Source organism: Callorhinus ursinus, unplaced genomic scaffold, assembly GCF_003265705.2.
Source record: "Callorhinus ursinus isolate GAN/ISIS: 27379988/994484 unplaced genomic scaffold, GSC_fseal_2.0 scaffold3, whole genome shotgun sequence".
Lineage (NCBI taxonomy): Eukaryota > Metazoa > Chordata > Mammalia > Carnivora > Otariidae > Callorhinus > Callorhinus ursinus.
Genome location: NW_027397065.1, coordinates 76,003,763 through 76,020,927, shown reverse-complemented (window position 1 = coordinate 76,020,927; position 17,165 = coordinate 76,003,763). Strand labels below are relative to the sequence as shown.

The following is a 17,165-nucleotide window of genomic DNA, read 5'->3' as shown; positions in this document are numbered from 1 at the left end:
TGTGTGTGTGTGTGTGTGTGTGTGTGTGTGTGTGTGTGTGTGTGTGTCTGTGATTTCTATTTGTGTTTCTTTTTCTTAAATGTCTCATTTTGGTTGTGTTTTATCCTTCGCTTCCACCCTAAGTGACTTTATCAGGGTTATAACTCTCTTCTTCACCAAACATATCTGCCAAGACTTTAAAGCGGGGTCCCCAGTCTGTCAGATAGTCGTAGTCCTGGTCCGCTTCTGTGGTGAGAGAGTCTATAGAGCTAAGGGAGTCTGCTACTGATCCATTTCCTTCATACGCATATGTTGCCAATGAATCATATGGTGGGGCAGTTGGGTCCACATCATTCTCCTGTAGCCTTTGATTAATGAAATCCCGTATGTCTGTGTTATCTTCCACTGGTGGTCTCTGACGAGGTAAACAGAGAGGGTCTGGTTTTATATCCCTGCGGATTTTGTTATCTTCAATCACTTTTGGATTTCTCAGAGCACCAATGTCGAAAGCCTGGGTGTCCTCCTCCCCACCCCCTTCATCATCGTAATGGATAACGTTGTCTCTGATGTCTTCTTTAGAGGTCATTAGAGTGTCTTTCTTCTTCTGCCTTCGCAGAGCTACGTACAGCACAACTATGGCTGGAACAAGACAACAATTGCAAGTTGAGAAGGTGTAGTTCACATCTCCATAAAATTGATCAGGGCTTGCCAACACGTTATTTTCAAAGTAAACATATTATACAATAAGTATCATATCTATGTTTATGCAATTTCATTTTGAAATTGTAGCTAACAAATCTTAGCAAAATTATTCACAAAATCAAGCAATTACAGTCTTATATTTAATTTATATTATATCTTAATATTATGGTATCAGTTAAAAAGTGTGTTACAAATTTTTTCAAAAGAATGGTTGTTCTAAGTATATAGACAGTGTATAGTGTTTGTATAATAAAACTTGAATATTATAGCCCATAAATAACATATTATTCATAGTTAGATTTCCTAGTTGCAACACTTACATTTCTAATGAAATAAATCCAAATCTTCATGTGACAATAACTTTTAAAAGCAATACATTTTAAAAAGAGAAGGAAGAAAAGAAGGAAGGAAAGGAGAAAGGTAGGAAAGAAGAGTATAGAATATAAGGGCCTTAGTTTTATATATCATGTCAACCAAGACCTCTAGTTATTTCAATTCTGTGTCCTGCCATGTTGAGATATTTTCCAAAACAAATGCTAGTGTTCAGTTTACGTTCATGAAGCATGATGAAATTTTGAAATAATTTATATACTCTCATAATGTAAATCTATTTTTGTTCCTAGTTGATACACAGCAATCTGTTAAATTGAAAGCATTTATTTCGGGGCGCCTGGGTGGTTCAGTTAGTTAAGTGTCTACCTTCAGCTCAGGGCATGATCTGGGGGTCCTGAGATTGAGCCCCGTGTCAGGGTCCCTGCATAGCAAGGAGCCTACGTCTCTCTCTCCCTCTGCTCCTCCCCCTCGCTCAAGCGTGAGTCCTTGCATGTGAGTGCTTGCGTGTTCTCTCGCTATCTCTATCTCAAATAAATAAATAAAATCTTAAAAAAAAAAGGAAAGGGTTTATTTCCTTTAGAAGTGAATGGGCACAGATTCAAATGATGAAGTCAGTGCTCAGTTTTGCTCCTCATAAAAACCCCTCTCCTTCACAGAGGTGGTAACAGGCTGAAAGACATAGTGTGTTTGATTTACTACAGCAGGGTCCGGAAAACTCTCATCATATGATTAGAAATTTGAGAAGATTGAGTTGATGATGAAAGCTCATTTGCTCCCTCTTCCTCCAAAATTAAAGTTTCACCAACTGGACGGAGGGAGGAGATATAGGTAGAGCTTCTGTACAATAGTCCTTGAAGAAATGTTTAGCCCTCTGCACTCCTCCCAGCATTTAGAAATCCAAACACTAAAATGACTGTTGCTCATCCAGAGAGTGAGTGAGAAACTGGAAGCCTATACAGATGCCCTGCATGTAAAATGGCTTTGGGGATGCTATGACTGAGAAGGCACTTCTAGCTGATGTGCCTGAGGACCCCCTACAAGATACCTAGACCCCACAAGATGCTCTTGATTTCCCTCATCCCAGGAAAGCTATGGAAATGGCTAAGAATAAATGGAAAGATCTGAAGGAGTCTGAGATTGGTTAAGGAAGTCCAGGAATAGTTGGGGTTTAAGTACACCCCATGGCAGGACTAATACTGCCACCATCCCCTGCTGTATCCTGGAAGGTTCACATGCTAGAATTGTGCAAGCACACTGTGGACCCTCAGTGAGCATCTGGAGGATTAACTGACAGATGATGGCACATGCTGCTGCTGACCTGAGCCAGATTACTCGCTACAATGTAAAAGGGCCAAAGAGGCCAAAGGTGAGCATCCAGAACATGCCAAGTCACGCTAGGTTGATGTGATCTGGGACTCAGGTGGCTCCTAGACAAGAGAGAAGCATTAAAAAGTGACACTGGATTTGAGGTTAAACATCTAATTGCTGGTGTTCAATTTCAGATGTGAGAATATTATTCTGAATCCTCCCTTTTAAGGTTCATATCATCAGCATATATGCCAGAGATAACTTATAAATTATAAAGATAGAAAGGAAACTTTTTTTTCTGGATACCAAAGTTACTTATTTGGAATTAATACCTATACCATTAAAATTGCACTAGAACTTCAATCTCCAAACTAACATGAGTTTCTGACTTGGAGAATGTTCTCCATAAACTATGATATAAGGCCTTACTCGATGCTTTACATTCTAGTTTTTTGTTGTTGTTGTTGTTATTTTCTATCTTAAGATAAAGATATGTATCTACATTTGTGAAGCATATATAAACAGATTCCACAATGCCCAATTGTAATCTGTTGCCATTTGAATTTAAAGAAATGACTGGCAAAACAGAAAAGCTCTCTCTGCTTTTGTGAATCTGCCGGTAAATTAATAAGTGAAGGGAGCCAGCTGAACAGAATTGATGGAAGAACGAAACCCCTAAAGTAGATTTATATTAATTCTTACAGAGATGTTACAGAATGTATTACCTCTGTCCTTTTTCCTTGGCAGTGCTTCTAGATATTTCAGTGTGTTGTGTTCTAGGGGGAATGGTTAGAATTTTGATGTGAGATGTGAGAGCTGGAATAAGAACTGCTTTCAGCTGGCAGTTTAAACAAAAAATAAAAAAGAAAATTTGGGGGTGCTTTCACTTTCTCTCACTCTTTTCCTGTTCTTTCTCTTTTCTTTCTTTATTGAACTGGCATTTGAAAGCTACTGATCATCTAGTATATTTTTAAAGATTTATATAACATCTTATTAGGTAACAACGATTACTGGAATGTAAAATTAATTTTTTAAGAAAACACTTAAAAAAAACAGTGCTGTAAATGGGATATTTGTTAGAGAAAATTTCACTGTGGCAAGTGCAACAAACTGTTATTAGTTAAAATCCCCAAGGGGTTGAACATAGTTTTGTGTTCTGATGCTATTTATTTATTCCAAATGGTATATAGACATGAGATAGTAAATAGAAATTTAACATTAATAAAAATATCATTCAATATAGATAATTTCCCTTCTATCCAGATGTGGCATCTCAATAAAGAAAAATCTGATTTACATGGTAAAGTGTGAAGAGAGAGGCACAGAGGAGATGGAGAGAGAGAGAGAGAGAAGGAATATGTGATTAATATTGAAACCAACCTAAGAGTATAACGATGCACAGTAGGATTGCAATCAAAGCCCCAGTGCTGAGTCCCACAGGTAGAAAAATTGCTTCCACATTACAAGACAGGATGGTACCGTCAGAGTCACATCTACAAACACGAATAGTCATAGTGTTGGTGCTGCTCTGCACGGGATAGCTGCTGTCCTCTATTACAACAGGAAGGAAGTAAATCTCTTGCTGCCGGCGCCTGTATCCATTTCTTCGGGTTTCAATTCCAGCTGTGTTGTCTACAAAACACGACATTTGCGATAAGAGGGTTACTAAAAGCTTTGTTTCAAATCTGAAAGTTGGTATCGGTTAAACAGTAGGAAGCTCTTCTTGCATCAGCAAAAATGCATCCAAATTTTAATTCTTTCTTTTATTATGATGCAAGCTGCCAAATGGAATCAAAATAATCCTTAAGAAAAGAAGAAACGTTAATCTTGTCTGGTGTAAGTATTAAATTTTCAATTCAGAAAGAATATAAAACTATTGATAAGACTAGAAGTATTTTGTGTTGACCCATTTGTGTGTGTCTGTTGACGCTTTTTTTTTAACATTGAAATCTCACTGAGAAAAAAAATACATCTGTGGGTGTTTTCTTACATGATGGAAGAGCAGAGATTACAAAGCATGAGTCTGTAAAATATCTCACCTATGAACTTGTTCTTTAAAAGACAACAAATATCAATTTAGCATTTGATTTTTTATTTTTCCCAGATCAGTATCTACGATATAGATCTGGTAAAAAAAATATATATGTATACTTTATACATATATATTTATATATGCATATATTTATATATATTAATATCATTCACTTTTATACATGCATATGTATATATAATATCTTTTACTTTTGTACATTAGTTAGTATAAGAAAAATGGAAAATAAAGTGGGTTAAAAACATCAAGATTCATTAAAAATTTTAGACATAATAAATTATAATAATCACTATTTTAATATAAGTATAAAAATAATTCATTTTAGTTCTGACAAAATCAACATAGCAATATTTACTTAGAATGATCCAAAGCAATAAATATTTTAAATTTTATATAAATGCAATTAATACTCCTATTGAAAGTATTATTTTGCATTCATTTGTTCTTTACTTCTTTTATTTCTACACATAGAAGTGGGAATTTGGTTTTATTCATAACACCATTTCATTGTTTGTGTCTATTAAAGTAACTCCTAGAAATATTTTGCTATTTTAAAAAACGTATTAATATTTAATTTATTATAGCCATATATGATATCCACTTTGGAATCATGGAAACTAATTTTAAAAATATATATTCCTCATTAAAATACAGGTATTTCAGAAAAAATGTTACTATCTCAGTAATATTCCATTCATTTCTTTGTATATTCTAGATTCAGCAACTAAAAATTAGGCAGCTTCTCTAGACTCATTTCAATAGAAGGACGAAGTTGAGAAAACTTTACTTGATACACTGTTTTACATAGGAAGATGACTTTGTTATTACATAGAAGAAATTTTTCAAATTGAAAACAAAACATCAAGATGCCAAATGTCGATTATAATATTCCCAATGAGACTTAGTAATGCCGGGTGCTTATGATGACAGTAGGAATAAAAAAATGGGGGCTAATTGAATTCACACTGAAATCTTCAGCAGCTGACCGAATACTTGAGTCTGAGGAAAAGGAACAGTCAGGATTTAAATAAAAATAGGGGTTGGAGAAGCTGATATATTTGCACTTGAGGAGTCATGGATTCAATGTTCCTGAACGTATTATATCAAAAGGCCTCCTATTCTTTTATGTTTACAGTAGCGCCCTCTCCCCCATCCACGGTTTTACTTTCTCTGATTTCAGTTGCCCCAAGTCAACCTTGGCCTGGAAGCAGATGATCCGCTTTCTGATGTACGGTCCAAAGGTGATTTCATCTCATCACTTAAGCATTTTATCATTTTACATCATCATAAGAAGAAGGGTGAGTACAATACAAAATAGTTTAAGAAAGAGATCATATTTACATAACTTTTATGAGAGCATATTGTTACAATTGTTCTATTTTATTATTATTGCTTTTAATTACTTACTGTGTCTAACTTATAAATTAAACTTTTTCATAGGGTATGTGTGTATAGTAAAAGATTCTATCTATCTATTTATATATATATAGTATATATACAGGGTTCAGTACTATCCATGGTTTGGTTACAGGCATCCAATGGGTGTCTAGGACCATATTTCCCAACAGAAAAGGGGGGATTACTGTATTTTCAATATATTCTTATTATTGATATATGGCCATAAAAAATTCATTGTGCTGTTCATGGTGGAAGAAAAAGATATTAAACCTCATGTCCACTCTTAAAATAGTTTCTACTGAAGAACAGGTAAAGCTAATATATATCATACAAACTATAAATATATATGCACACAATGGAATATTATTAGGCTATAAGAAAGAAGGAAATATTGCCATTTATGATAACATGGATTAACCTGGAGAGCATTATGCTAAGTGATATAAGCCAGGCAAAGAGAAATGCTGTACATGGTAACATTTATATGTGGAATCTAAAAAAGATTAAAAAAAAAGGAACTTCTAAAAACAGTAGAAATGCAGTTGTCAGGGGCTGGGTATGGAGAAAATGGGGAAAGATTGGTAAAAAGATACAAATTCTTAATAAGATGAAAAAAGCCTGAGGATCTAATGTATAACATAGTGATTCTTGTTGATCAAAATTTGCTAAGTGAGTAGAACTTAAATCCACAGGGGGAAAATTTTTTTTAAAAAGGTAAATATGTGAAGTGAAAAAAGATTTTTTATTCAGTTTTTAAAAACTTATACTTACACTTAACATATAACTTAAGATAAAAGAGAGAATATAGTAAATGGCATACGAATAGCAAACTGTATTCAAACTGTGAGAAAACACTATGCTATGAGGCAAAATGATCTGATTCATATTACCATGATTAATCAGATACAGTTTCTCCAGCAAAGATACAATGGAAAACAGTCAAATTATGTTCCTGAATGATGTGACCACCGACCTTGTTGCCCAAGCCAGGGATCTGGAAATCTGATTAGTCTTCTTCTCCATTGTATTTACACATGGAATCTAGGCAATCTAGCATCAAGCCCTATGGATTCTATCTCTATCCACATGTCTCCATTAGCCATTACCTTAATTTAATTCTCTCTCACCCACTCCTGCAATAGCATCAGAAGTAATCCTATATCCTCCTATTATCTTTTCCACACTACAACCAAACTGATCTTCCTAATGCAAATCTGAACATATTATGCTCTTGTAAACCTTTCAAAGACTTCTGAAGACTTTGGATTTAAGTTATAATCCTTTCAAATGGCTTGTAGTTAGGGTGACCACATAGTCTGATTTGTCTTGTAGTCCTATTTTATGTGAACTGTTCTAATAAAATTACTAATATTGTCCAATTCTAATCTCCAAAGTGTTCTAATTTTCATAACAAAATATGTGGTCTCTCTAATTATAAGGCTCTTCATATTTGGGACCCTGTTGCATTTACTGCCATCCCTAGCATTACATTATCAGATGAAGCAAATCCTGCTGAATTTCTTTCTGTGACAAAATGTCTGCTTTCTTTCCTCTAAATATTGCAGAAAAGTAAATTTACTCAGACATCCTTTGACTTCTGTTCATCATCATCACCATCATCATTATCTCATCACAATTGGTTCATTTGTTCTATAAGCATAGAATTTAGTAAGAAATTAGCTTTTTAGTATCCAATATTATGAACTCTGGTGATTCTAATCCCAATTTCATAACTATGGAAACTTAGAAGGGATAAAATATCCACAAGTCACAGAACTAATAATTTCAGAACAACTGACCAGTACTTACCTTTAATATTTGTAATCTAGTGTCCATTGTATTTTTGTAGTGAGTATAACAGTAGCAGATGTGATAGTATTATTAGCAATAACAGTGGTGGTGATGGTAGTTAAATTTGGTGGTAGATACGAAAGTGCAGATATGGTGGTAGAGTTGGCAACTAAAATCACTTTGGGTATTGTGTTAAAGGATTTGCATGCATTATTTTATTTAATATAAATACTATGAGGTTGATTCAATTCGACTATGAGTTTAAAATTATTTAGTTTAACTTAATACATTGAGAATCTGCCATTGAGGACATAAGGGAGTGGGAAGGAAAACCTTTGTCATTCTAATTACAAAGCCTGTATTCTTAACCTGTGTTGTACTCTGTGTTATTCAAATAAACCAGTCACTAAGAAGTTACCTATTTGTTTGTACTACAAGTAATGTGCATGTGGAACAAATGATATATTTAAAACATAGAAAGCACTCAATTTCCCAGATAGGCCGGTTTTGCTTGACACTTTAAGGGACTGTCTACATTATAAATGGAAGCAATTTGCCTCATTAGATACAATCTATATAGGTTAAATATTTAATTTATTGCTAGCTATAGATTTTTGTATTTTTCGTATATGGATTTCCATATTTTAGGAACTTGAGTGCTTTTAGAAAACATTGATTTCTACCTTTGTGTGTTATTACAAAGTTACATAATAAGAGGGTTTTTTTTCTTTTTTATGGGGTTAAACTTACTTCTGAAGTCACGGACTGTAAAATTTGGTTTGATGGCAGCTTCGGGTGATAATCTAAAGGAGAATTGCTGCCCAGCAGGTGAAAGATCTCGGTCTGCAGCGCTGACTATCTGAATTATCTGAAACAAAGTTGAGATAAAACTTGAAGTCAGTCATGAGTTTCAAAGGGAACTTTACATACACCAGGCTCATAAGTTCATCCAATGATGCATGCAAGGAGATAGAAATGACATTTTTAGGATTCATATCAGTGGGCCAATTATTTACAAATAATTTTTATAAACATATATCTAAACATTTACAGTTCATAATGGCAGGTACAATCATCGGGTATGAGCCAATTCCAAATCAATATCTGCATAACTAAAAAAACTTAACACCATTGAAAATTCTCACTAACAAAATAAAATTAAAATGCACTTGCTTGCATTTTAAACTAAATAAAATAAATGCTTTCTAAACTAAATATGAAAATGCTTACTGGAAAGAAAATCTCTGATTATTTAAAAGCCCTTGCAATAGCAAAATTTTAGTATAGTTTTGTTTGTGAGAATGAGTTTTATTTTCATAAATAAATAAAATGATGAGAAAGAGAAAAACAAAGGATGTATATCTGGTTTTGTCCTTATATTTGTTTTTCCCCAATGAGCAACAATACTAAATGTATTTTCATAAAGTTTTTTAAAGAAGTAAGCACTATAACAACCCGGTTTCAAAATTTTTCCTAAATCACCTTCCATAGGTTGTGTGTTTAGCAGTTAAAATTCTGATACTTCAAGAAAATGCCCTTAAGAATTTGGAGAGTAAAAATAACTTCTGAGAGCCAAACTGTGAAATTGATAATTCACTACATAGATAAGCAAATTATAATAGCTTTGAGATTGTATTTTATTAACATATCCAATGGCTTTGCATCAGAAAGCATTTCAGGAAATGTGTATAGAAGAGAGTGAGAGCAGAGTAGTGCTCAGGTGATCACTCTCTTAGACAAAATTTGAATTTGTCAAAGGAAGACCTTTTATGTCAAGAACTGTGTCTTTGTCACAGTGGGCAAAAACATACATCGTGTGTTCTATATGTGATTTACTTACTACTTTTTGTTTTCATTCCATGCTAAAACTCAACCTTATTACCATGATCTATGCCCCATAGAGTTGTGTGCATGTACACATGCATACAAAATCACACACTCACATATAAGTGTATCTACTGTGACTTTGAGGGCCTGGTGCTGTATTAGTAATTTCTAATTTGACAAATTGGCTTTCTAATGAGAATTTTGTTTCCCTGGTTTACTGTGAATCAGTCACAATTCTATAAAACTTCAACTTACGTAACTTCACGTAAACTCATAGGCTCAGTCAGATCACTATATCCCATCCATAAGTTTTCTGTAAATTATTAGGGGATTGGGTTGCCAGGTATTTTGTTTTGTTTTGCCTTTAACTACTATCAGCAAGCATAATCATTTACCAAATTGAAGTTATTTAACATCAAAAAATTCCAAGAACATAACTTTAGAATGAAGCAATGTCCTTTCAAACAGCAGACAGAGAAGAAAGCTTTGGTATAAACAGGCACTTATCTGGAATTGACACTTGGGAGTCATTGCCCTAAGGGAAAAAAAACTCTCATACTTCAGGAATTCACTATATATATCACTGTTGATTTAGATAGCATCATCTTTCTCTCTCTTCTCTTTTGTCTCTTGATAGATAATACATACATACATATAAAAATACATACATATACATGTTCAGTTATAGGCCAGAGTGATAGACAGTTCCTAGGCATAGTTCCTAGACAATGGGCAGAATGCCTGGGGTCAAGAGCAGAAAATGCTCACATACCACACTCCCTGAAAACGCAAGTAACAAATGTGGCCCAGTAGAAAACACAATAGGTATTTATAAAAAAAGAGCCTACAAGGACCCCACAGATTGCTTACCACTTTGCCCAGATGTAAGAAAACCAAGTTATCTTGGGTCATTTCTACTTTTCCCAACCTTTCAAACTCTTTAGTTTGTTAGACAAGCAGAGAAGCATCAAATGGAGTTCTATTTCCGAAAGGACTTTCGTTTTGTTCATTACAAGAGTCTAATTGATATAAAATGATTAATATCCCTAACTATCTAAAAAAATAGAGAGTTAGATTTCGGGGGGTGAGGGTGGAGGGATCTGGAAAGTGAGAAATTGCTAAGTTGTGGGATTTCAGAAAACCTCTTGTAACTTCTCAAATAACCAAATTGGTTTCTTATTTGTTTAAACATTTATGCAGCATCTACTCTTTTAGACACTAAAGAAGGCACTGGATTTATTCCATGTAAATTGTGGGTACATTTAAAGTGATAAAGGGTTAAAATTTCTTTTTAATGCATTTCTGTGTCTATTCAAAATTAAGGTTGCAAATTTATCAAGTGGAAAATCTGACTAAATAAGTCAGGTTTTAATAAATTTAATACTTTCCCCAAATTATCAGAGAAAGGATTAGAGCATCACAGTCCACTAGAAGTTTCTGTACTGATGGAAATATTCTATATTTATATGGACAAAAAATGGTAGCCACTCATTAGATACAGCCATTGAGCAACTAAAATGTGGCTAGTATGAATGAGAACACTGATTTTTAATTTTATTTAATTTTAATTTAATAGCTACATAGCTAGTGGACATCATAAGATTAGGGTTATGGGACAGATTTTCTACAAAGCAGTATGAAACATTCAAATTGAAACAAACACTGAATATTTAGGAGTAACTTCTTCCAATAAAGATACTGTTTTAAATATTATTTTCAGTAAGAATTTAAACTTCAAATTTACTTAAATGAATAGTTATGCTATTTAAAGGTGATTAAAATACAAAGTGAACCAAGCATACTGACATATTTTTCCTTTGGAACCTAGGTGCACAGTATTGAATTAATCATATTCTTATTTCATGACATACTTTCATCATTTTCTCATGCTTGATTCATTCATTATATCATATCATATCATATCATATCATATCATATCATATCATATCATCATGTCACATTATAACATTATATTATTTTATTCATTCATCTATAATAGTCTAGGGGAAAAAAAACTGGCTACCCAGCACCACTCACATTAAATCTAGGATTTTGACAGTAACTTTCATAAGCATGTGGTCCTCCTTCATGACATCTCCCACTAGAACCAGAGCAATATTGACTTAATAAGGAAAGTGTAATTCAGAGATTTTGAATAACCCAGATGTTCTACTCAAGGCCACCAGAGAAAGAAGCCTTACATTTCTAATGGGCTACAGAGATTTTCTGTACCCCTTCATAAAACACGTGAGCAAAGCAAGAAACACTCTAGAAGAATGTACTCTCAAGTTGTTTACTTACTGGGTTTATAGTCACAGATTCTATAAAATGTCCACAGTAAAGGAGTGGAAAACGTAGCAGATCTGCAATCCTAGACTGTATACGAAGAATATTCACTAGGCCATCATCACTTTATCCCTTGGGATGTTACTTCTACATCCATAAATTCACCCTTATTTTATGAGTTTACTATCTCTTGTGGGTTTTTTTTTTATGAAAATATATGATCCAGGGAAAAAATTATCTATCTCTCTCTCTCTCTATCTATCTATCTATCATTATCAGTATTGGGATTGATATAGATATCGATGTGTGTGTATGTGCATTTATCTATGGTCTTTTACCCTGAAACATATGCAAATAGTAGATCTTTATATGCTATTTGTTAATAATATTGATAAGATACCTGTCCTGGTTTGGCATTTTCACACACAGCTGTCTCATATGGCACAGATATTTCTGGAGGAAATTCATTGACATCTAAGACATTAATCAATATGTTGACTTTGCTGCTTAATAATGGGTTACCTGTTGAAAACATAAAAAGAGAACAGACACTTGCAAAATCTGGTCAGTTATCATTCTTATAGTAAATAGTATTAAACATTTTTTTATTTTTTTAAAGATTTATTTATTTATTTCACAGAGAGAATGTGTGTGAGTGTAGGCAGGGCACAGAGGGAGAGAGAGAGAGAAAGAGAGAGAGAGAGAGAGAGAGAGAGAGACAAGCAGACTCCCTGCTGAGTGCGGTGCCCAGTGCAGTGCTGCATCCCAGGACCCTGAGATCATGACCTGAGTGGAAATCAAGAGTCTGAGGCTTAACTGACCGAGCCACCCAGGCATCCCTTAACTTTTTTTTTTTATCAGTCATTGTAAAGAAGTTAAATGATCCTTCCTTATTGGGAAACTCTGCAGTGTGCCAAGTATAAATGATAAAAGGATGGGTAAGTATGTCAGTGTTTTGCTGTCAGAGCACTAGCGGTGCCCCATACCAGTGTTCATCCTGAAATTCACTCACCACCAAAGTTAAGGTCAACCAACTAGTATTTTATCAAACATGTAGCTATCATACCAGAGTTCACAGAACCAACCTTCAATAATAGTGATAATTTTCACTGGATAAAGCATGTTTTCTATGTTGTGTCCATATAATTAAAACTTTATTGGGTAGGATCATCTACATATTTAAAAAGTTCTTTCAAAATGATTCTTCCTGAAAAGGATGATAAATTACAAGGAAAATGAAGGAGAAGGGGCTTTTTATAAATAAAGATTTAAAAAACAGACTTAAGGAAGTAGAAGACATAGATTATGGAAAGCTAGGATACACCCTGAAATGACTTGCTGGTGATAAGAAAAGAAGGAATAAGGATTTTCTTCCTACAGTATATTAAAAAAAAAAAAAAGTGTTGGTTTGAAAAAGTGCCAAATCCCATCACAAGTTTTAGCCCCTGCTCTTGATACATTATCTGCTTCCCTGTCATTTGTTGAAGAAGACTCAAAAAAATTAAGTTAGTAAGGCATAGCAATGCACAGTTTACCTTTCTTGTTATAAAATTTTACCATATGAAATTTTACCAATGGATAAACTGTCCCATATTGTTGAAGGACCTTGCCCAAAGTCACACCTTTAGGGGAATGGGAAGTTCAGATTCTAACCCAGGACTATGGAAATTCAAATACCATGTGTATGCCACCATACCTTCTCTATTGATTGTTTTATGTGTTAAATCCTTCATCTGCAGTGCTGCTGATGATTCATAATATTAGTATTCTTTTAGACCTCTATCTGGATTCTTTTAAAGAAACATACACAATTTCAACACACGACTGACTCTGCCAACTCTCCACTATCCTGCTGTGCTAAAACTTATTAGAAAATAATAGGCACTATAAACAGTATCATAATAAATGTTTGCATATTCACATATGACACAGTGAAATCCGTCATCGTGGACCAGTACACACACAGATAACACAAAGTGGGGATGACTGGTATATTCTGTAATAGAGGATGTGCTTATAGAAGGTGTATTGGTAATCTTAGAGAAGGATGCAGAAAGTATGATTTAAAAATTAATATTGGCAAAAGAAATCAATATTGGCCACAGGGAATTATCTTATTTGGTAGAAAATGTTGGCTGTTTTCAGAAGTTAATTAATCTACCTTTAATTTGGTTTCTTCATATGAAACACACAGTATTAACAGTTCCAAATTCATAGGTTTGTTATATTAAATAAGTGGTGGTGTTTTACAAAATGTTAGATCACCTCTGGTAAATTACATCACTCTTATTACAAAGTGCACTTCTTGGAGGTTATTTAGCTCTGTTTCTATTTTTGGTGTTAATTACTCCTATAGCCTAATATGTAGATAAAAGTCAACAATTTGGCTAAACTTGGTTTGCTTTTGTGAAATCCTGGAAATTATAAAAATTAACAACAAAATTAAAAAAAAAACCTAGGCCTAATATTTTGTAATGCTTACAGTGTACCTATATTCTAAAACATGTCACGTAGATTAACTCTTTTAGGGTTCACAGTAACTCTATTATTGACACTATTATCCCCATTATTACATGTGGAACTCTGAGGAACAGAAGGGGAATGTGACTCCCAAAAATCACAAGTTGGAAGTAATAAGATGGGGTTCTGGTTCCAAGTTCATGCTCTTAAACTCTAGTATACATCGTGCATTAGAAAATAACTGAAATTTATTTAGCTATTGAAAAAAATAGACAACGAATTAATATTACAGATTAGTTTAGGGAATTCATGTGAATTACTTAGTCTATTCAGTTTCTACCCACATAAAAATCAGTCTCCGCTTTCCATTTTACATGATATATAAAGTACAAGTCCTGAGGCCATATAAAGAGGAAAGTTTTGTGCGTGTTGTTTGTTTTTGGATTTTGTTTGTTTATTTGAGAGAGAGAGGAAGAGCATGAGCGGGGGAGGGGCAGAGGGACGAGCCAATTGGGGAAGCAGTAACATCTCTGTTCAAGAACTCCTGTACTTAAGCACTGAACTTTTCACAAGAGAATATAATTTGTTAGAGTAATATAGATTTTTTATTTATGCATATAATTCAGAAAATTACATTGAAGAAATAATGACCTTTTTTCTTCTGACTCATCTAATCTGTATTTGGGACATCTATGATGAAATTTGTTTAATCATGACTTAGTTTGAGCATTATTACCAACATTTTTGCCACGTAGAAACTAGTTATCACTGAATATGTAGAGGGCAGTTTCAAATATAAATTTAGTAAATTTTATTCTATTTTTTAAAGATTTTATTTATTTATTTGTCAGAGAGAGAGAAAGCAGAAGCAGGGGGAGTCTCAGGGGGCGAAGGAAAAGCAGACCCCTCACTGAGCAGAGAGCCCAATGCAGGGCTCCATCCCAGGACCCTGGGATCATGACCTGAGCCAAAGGTGGACGCTTACCGGACTGAGCCACCCAGGCATCCCTAAATTTAGTAAATTTTAAATAACCAAAATCTTACCTAATTGCTGTGTTCTTTGTAGCCAAATCATTTAAATTCCAATTATTATCGATGCATGTTGCTTATATTTAATAACCAGCTTATTAATAGTTTTTGGCTCACATAATATAATCAAGAAATCATTTTGTTTTTATCCCCTATGTTTTCAAAAATGTTTTGTTAGATTTTCTTTCCCCATCCCTTGATGATATCTTAGTGAGCTCCCTTAGCTTTCTGAGTCAGTTTGAGTTAGAATTGCCTTATTAGTAGTATTTTCAAGTACGGTTTCAATTAAGAAAACAAAAGGTAAAGCCCAAATTACCAAAAAAAAAGGAATGAAGGAAAAAAAAATCACTGTTTATCATAAATGAGTTAAAATATTATAAGGAATATTATGAATATATGCCAAAAATCTAGTCAACATAAATGAACTGAACAAATTCCTAGGAAGACACAGATTACCAACAATGTCCTTTAAAAGAAATAGAAAGCCTTAATAGACCTTAAACAAATGAATAAAATCAAGTTGTAATTAAAAATCTCGCAACCAATAAAAAACGCATGCACACATGCCTTCACTGGGGGATTTTTTTTTTTTGAACTCTGGAGATATTTTACTTTTAAAGATTAAAGATTTCATTTATTTATTTGACAGAGACAGAGAGAGAGCATAAGCAGGTGGAGCGGCAAACAGAGGCAGAGGGAGAAGCAGGCTCCTTGCTGAGCAGAGAGCCAGATGCAGGGCTCAATCCCAAAACCCTGGGATCATTACCTGAGCCAAAGGCATATGCTTAACTGACTGAGCCATCCAGGCACCCCACTGGGGGAATTCTATCAACTATTTAAAGATCACATAATACCAATTCTTTACAAACTTTCAGGAAATGGAGAAGGAAACACCAATTCATTTTATGTATACTGCTACCAAATGCAATGAAAAAACATCATAAGAAAACAAAACAAAACAAAACAATATGGGCTAATCTCACTCATAAACATAAGTACAAAATTTCCTTAACAAAATATTAACAAATCAATTCCAGAGCATACTATAAAATTACTACACAATGACCAAATGGCATTTATCCTAAGGATATAAGATTAGTTCAATATCCAAGAATAATCAATCCAACACACCATATTAATAGAAGAAAGCTAAAAAACACATGGCCGTCTCAAATAGATTCAGAATTAGCATTTGACAAAATCTTACATCCATTCATAATTTTTAAAAAGTCTTCTAAAAAAGTAATGAACAGGAGGCAAGATCTTCAACCTGATCTAGTCTATCTACAAGAAGCCTATAGCTAACATCATATTCAAAAGTGAGTCAGTGCTTTCTCTCTAAAATTGGGCACGGGGCAGAAATGGCTGTTCTTGCCACATATATTCACCATTGTACAATCAAATGAAAATAAAATTTAAAAAAATGTAAGTATCCAGATTGGAAAGAATGAAACTGAGACCCCCCCCAAAAAAAAACCTCCATTCACAATATAATCAAAGATAATAAAATATTTGGGAATAAATTTAGCAAAAGAGATGCAGGACTTACAAACAAATTCACAAATCATCGCTCAGAGAAATAAAATGGTTTGCTGATGGAAAGCACTGCTGGTGATGGAAACAGAAAATTGTATAATCACTTTGGAAAATGGGTTGGAACATTCTGTAAAAATTAAACATGAACTGATATTGCAGCAAGTCCCCTCCTAGGTATCTACCCAAGAGGATGAAATAAACATCCACACAAAAACCTGTATACAAATGCACATTAAAGTATTATGTATACACTTCAAAACTGACAACAATGCAAATGTCTATCTTTTGGTGAATGGATAAACATTATGTGACATATCCATGCAATGACAATTACTTCAACAACAAAAAGGAACAAAATAGTGACATGGCTACAACAACCTGAATGAATCTCAAATATCCTCTTCTTTGACAATAAGGCTGACATTTTTCCTTGGAGCTGGTTTAGCTGCAGAAAGCAAAAGCTTTC

General features: G+C 33.8%; 1 protein-coding gene across 3 annotated transcripts in view; it reads right to left on the bottom strand.

The window, feature by feature from the left end:
- CDH12 (cadherin 12) overlaps window positions 1-17,165 on the bottom strand; it is a 370,554-nt gene that overhangs the window by 1,507 nt on the left and 351,882 nt on the right. For 2 of the 3 annotated variants that reach the window (XM_025866676.2, XM_025866677.2), the window contains 4 exons: window positions 12,075-12,196; window positions 8,312-8,429; window positions 3,703-3,954; window positions 1-618 (listed from right to left, as the gene is read on the bottom strand). The exon at window positions 1-618 is cut by the window's left edge and continues 1,507 nt beyond it. In XM_025866676.2, coding sequence (XP_025722461.1) covers window positions 119-618; window positions 3,703-3,954; window positions 8,312-8,429; window positions 12,075-12,196 — 992 coding nt within the window. In that variant the 3' untranslated portion in view covers window positions 1-118. Of the gene's footprint in view, window positions 619-3,702; window positions 3,955-8,311; window positions 8,430-9,598; window positions 9,924-12,074; window positions 12,197-17,165 lie in introns of those variants that run through there. The other variant, XM_073891067.1, reaches the window with a different exon arrangement.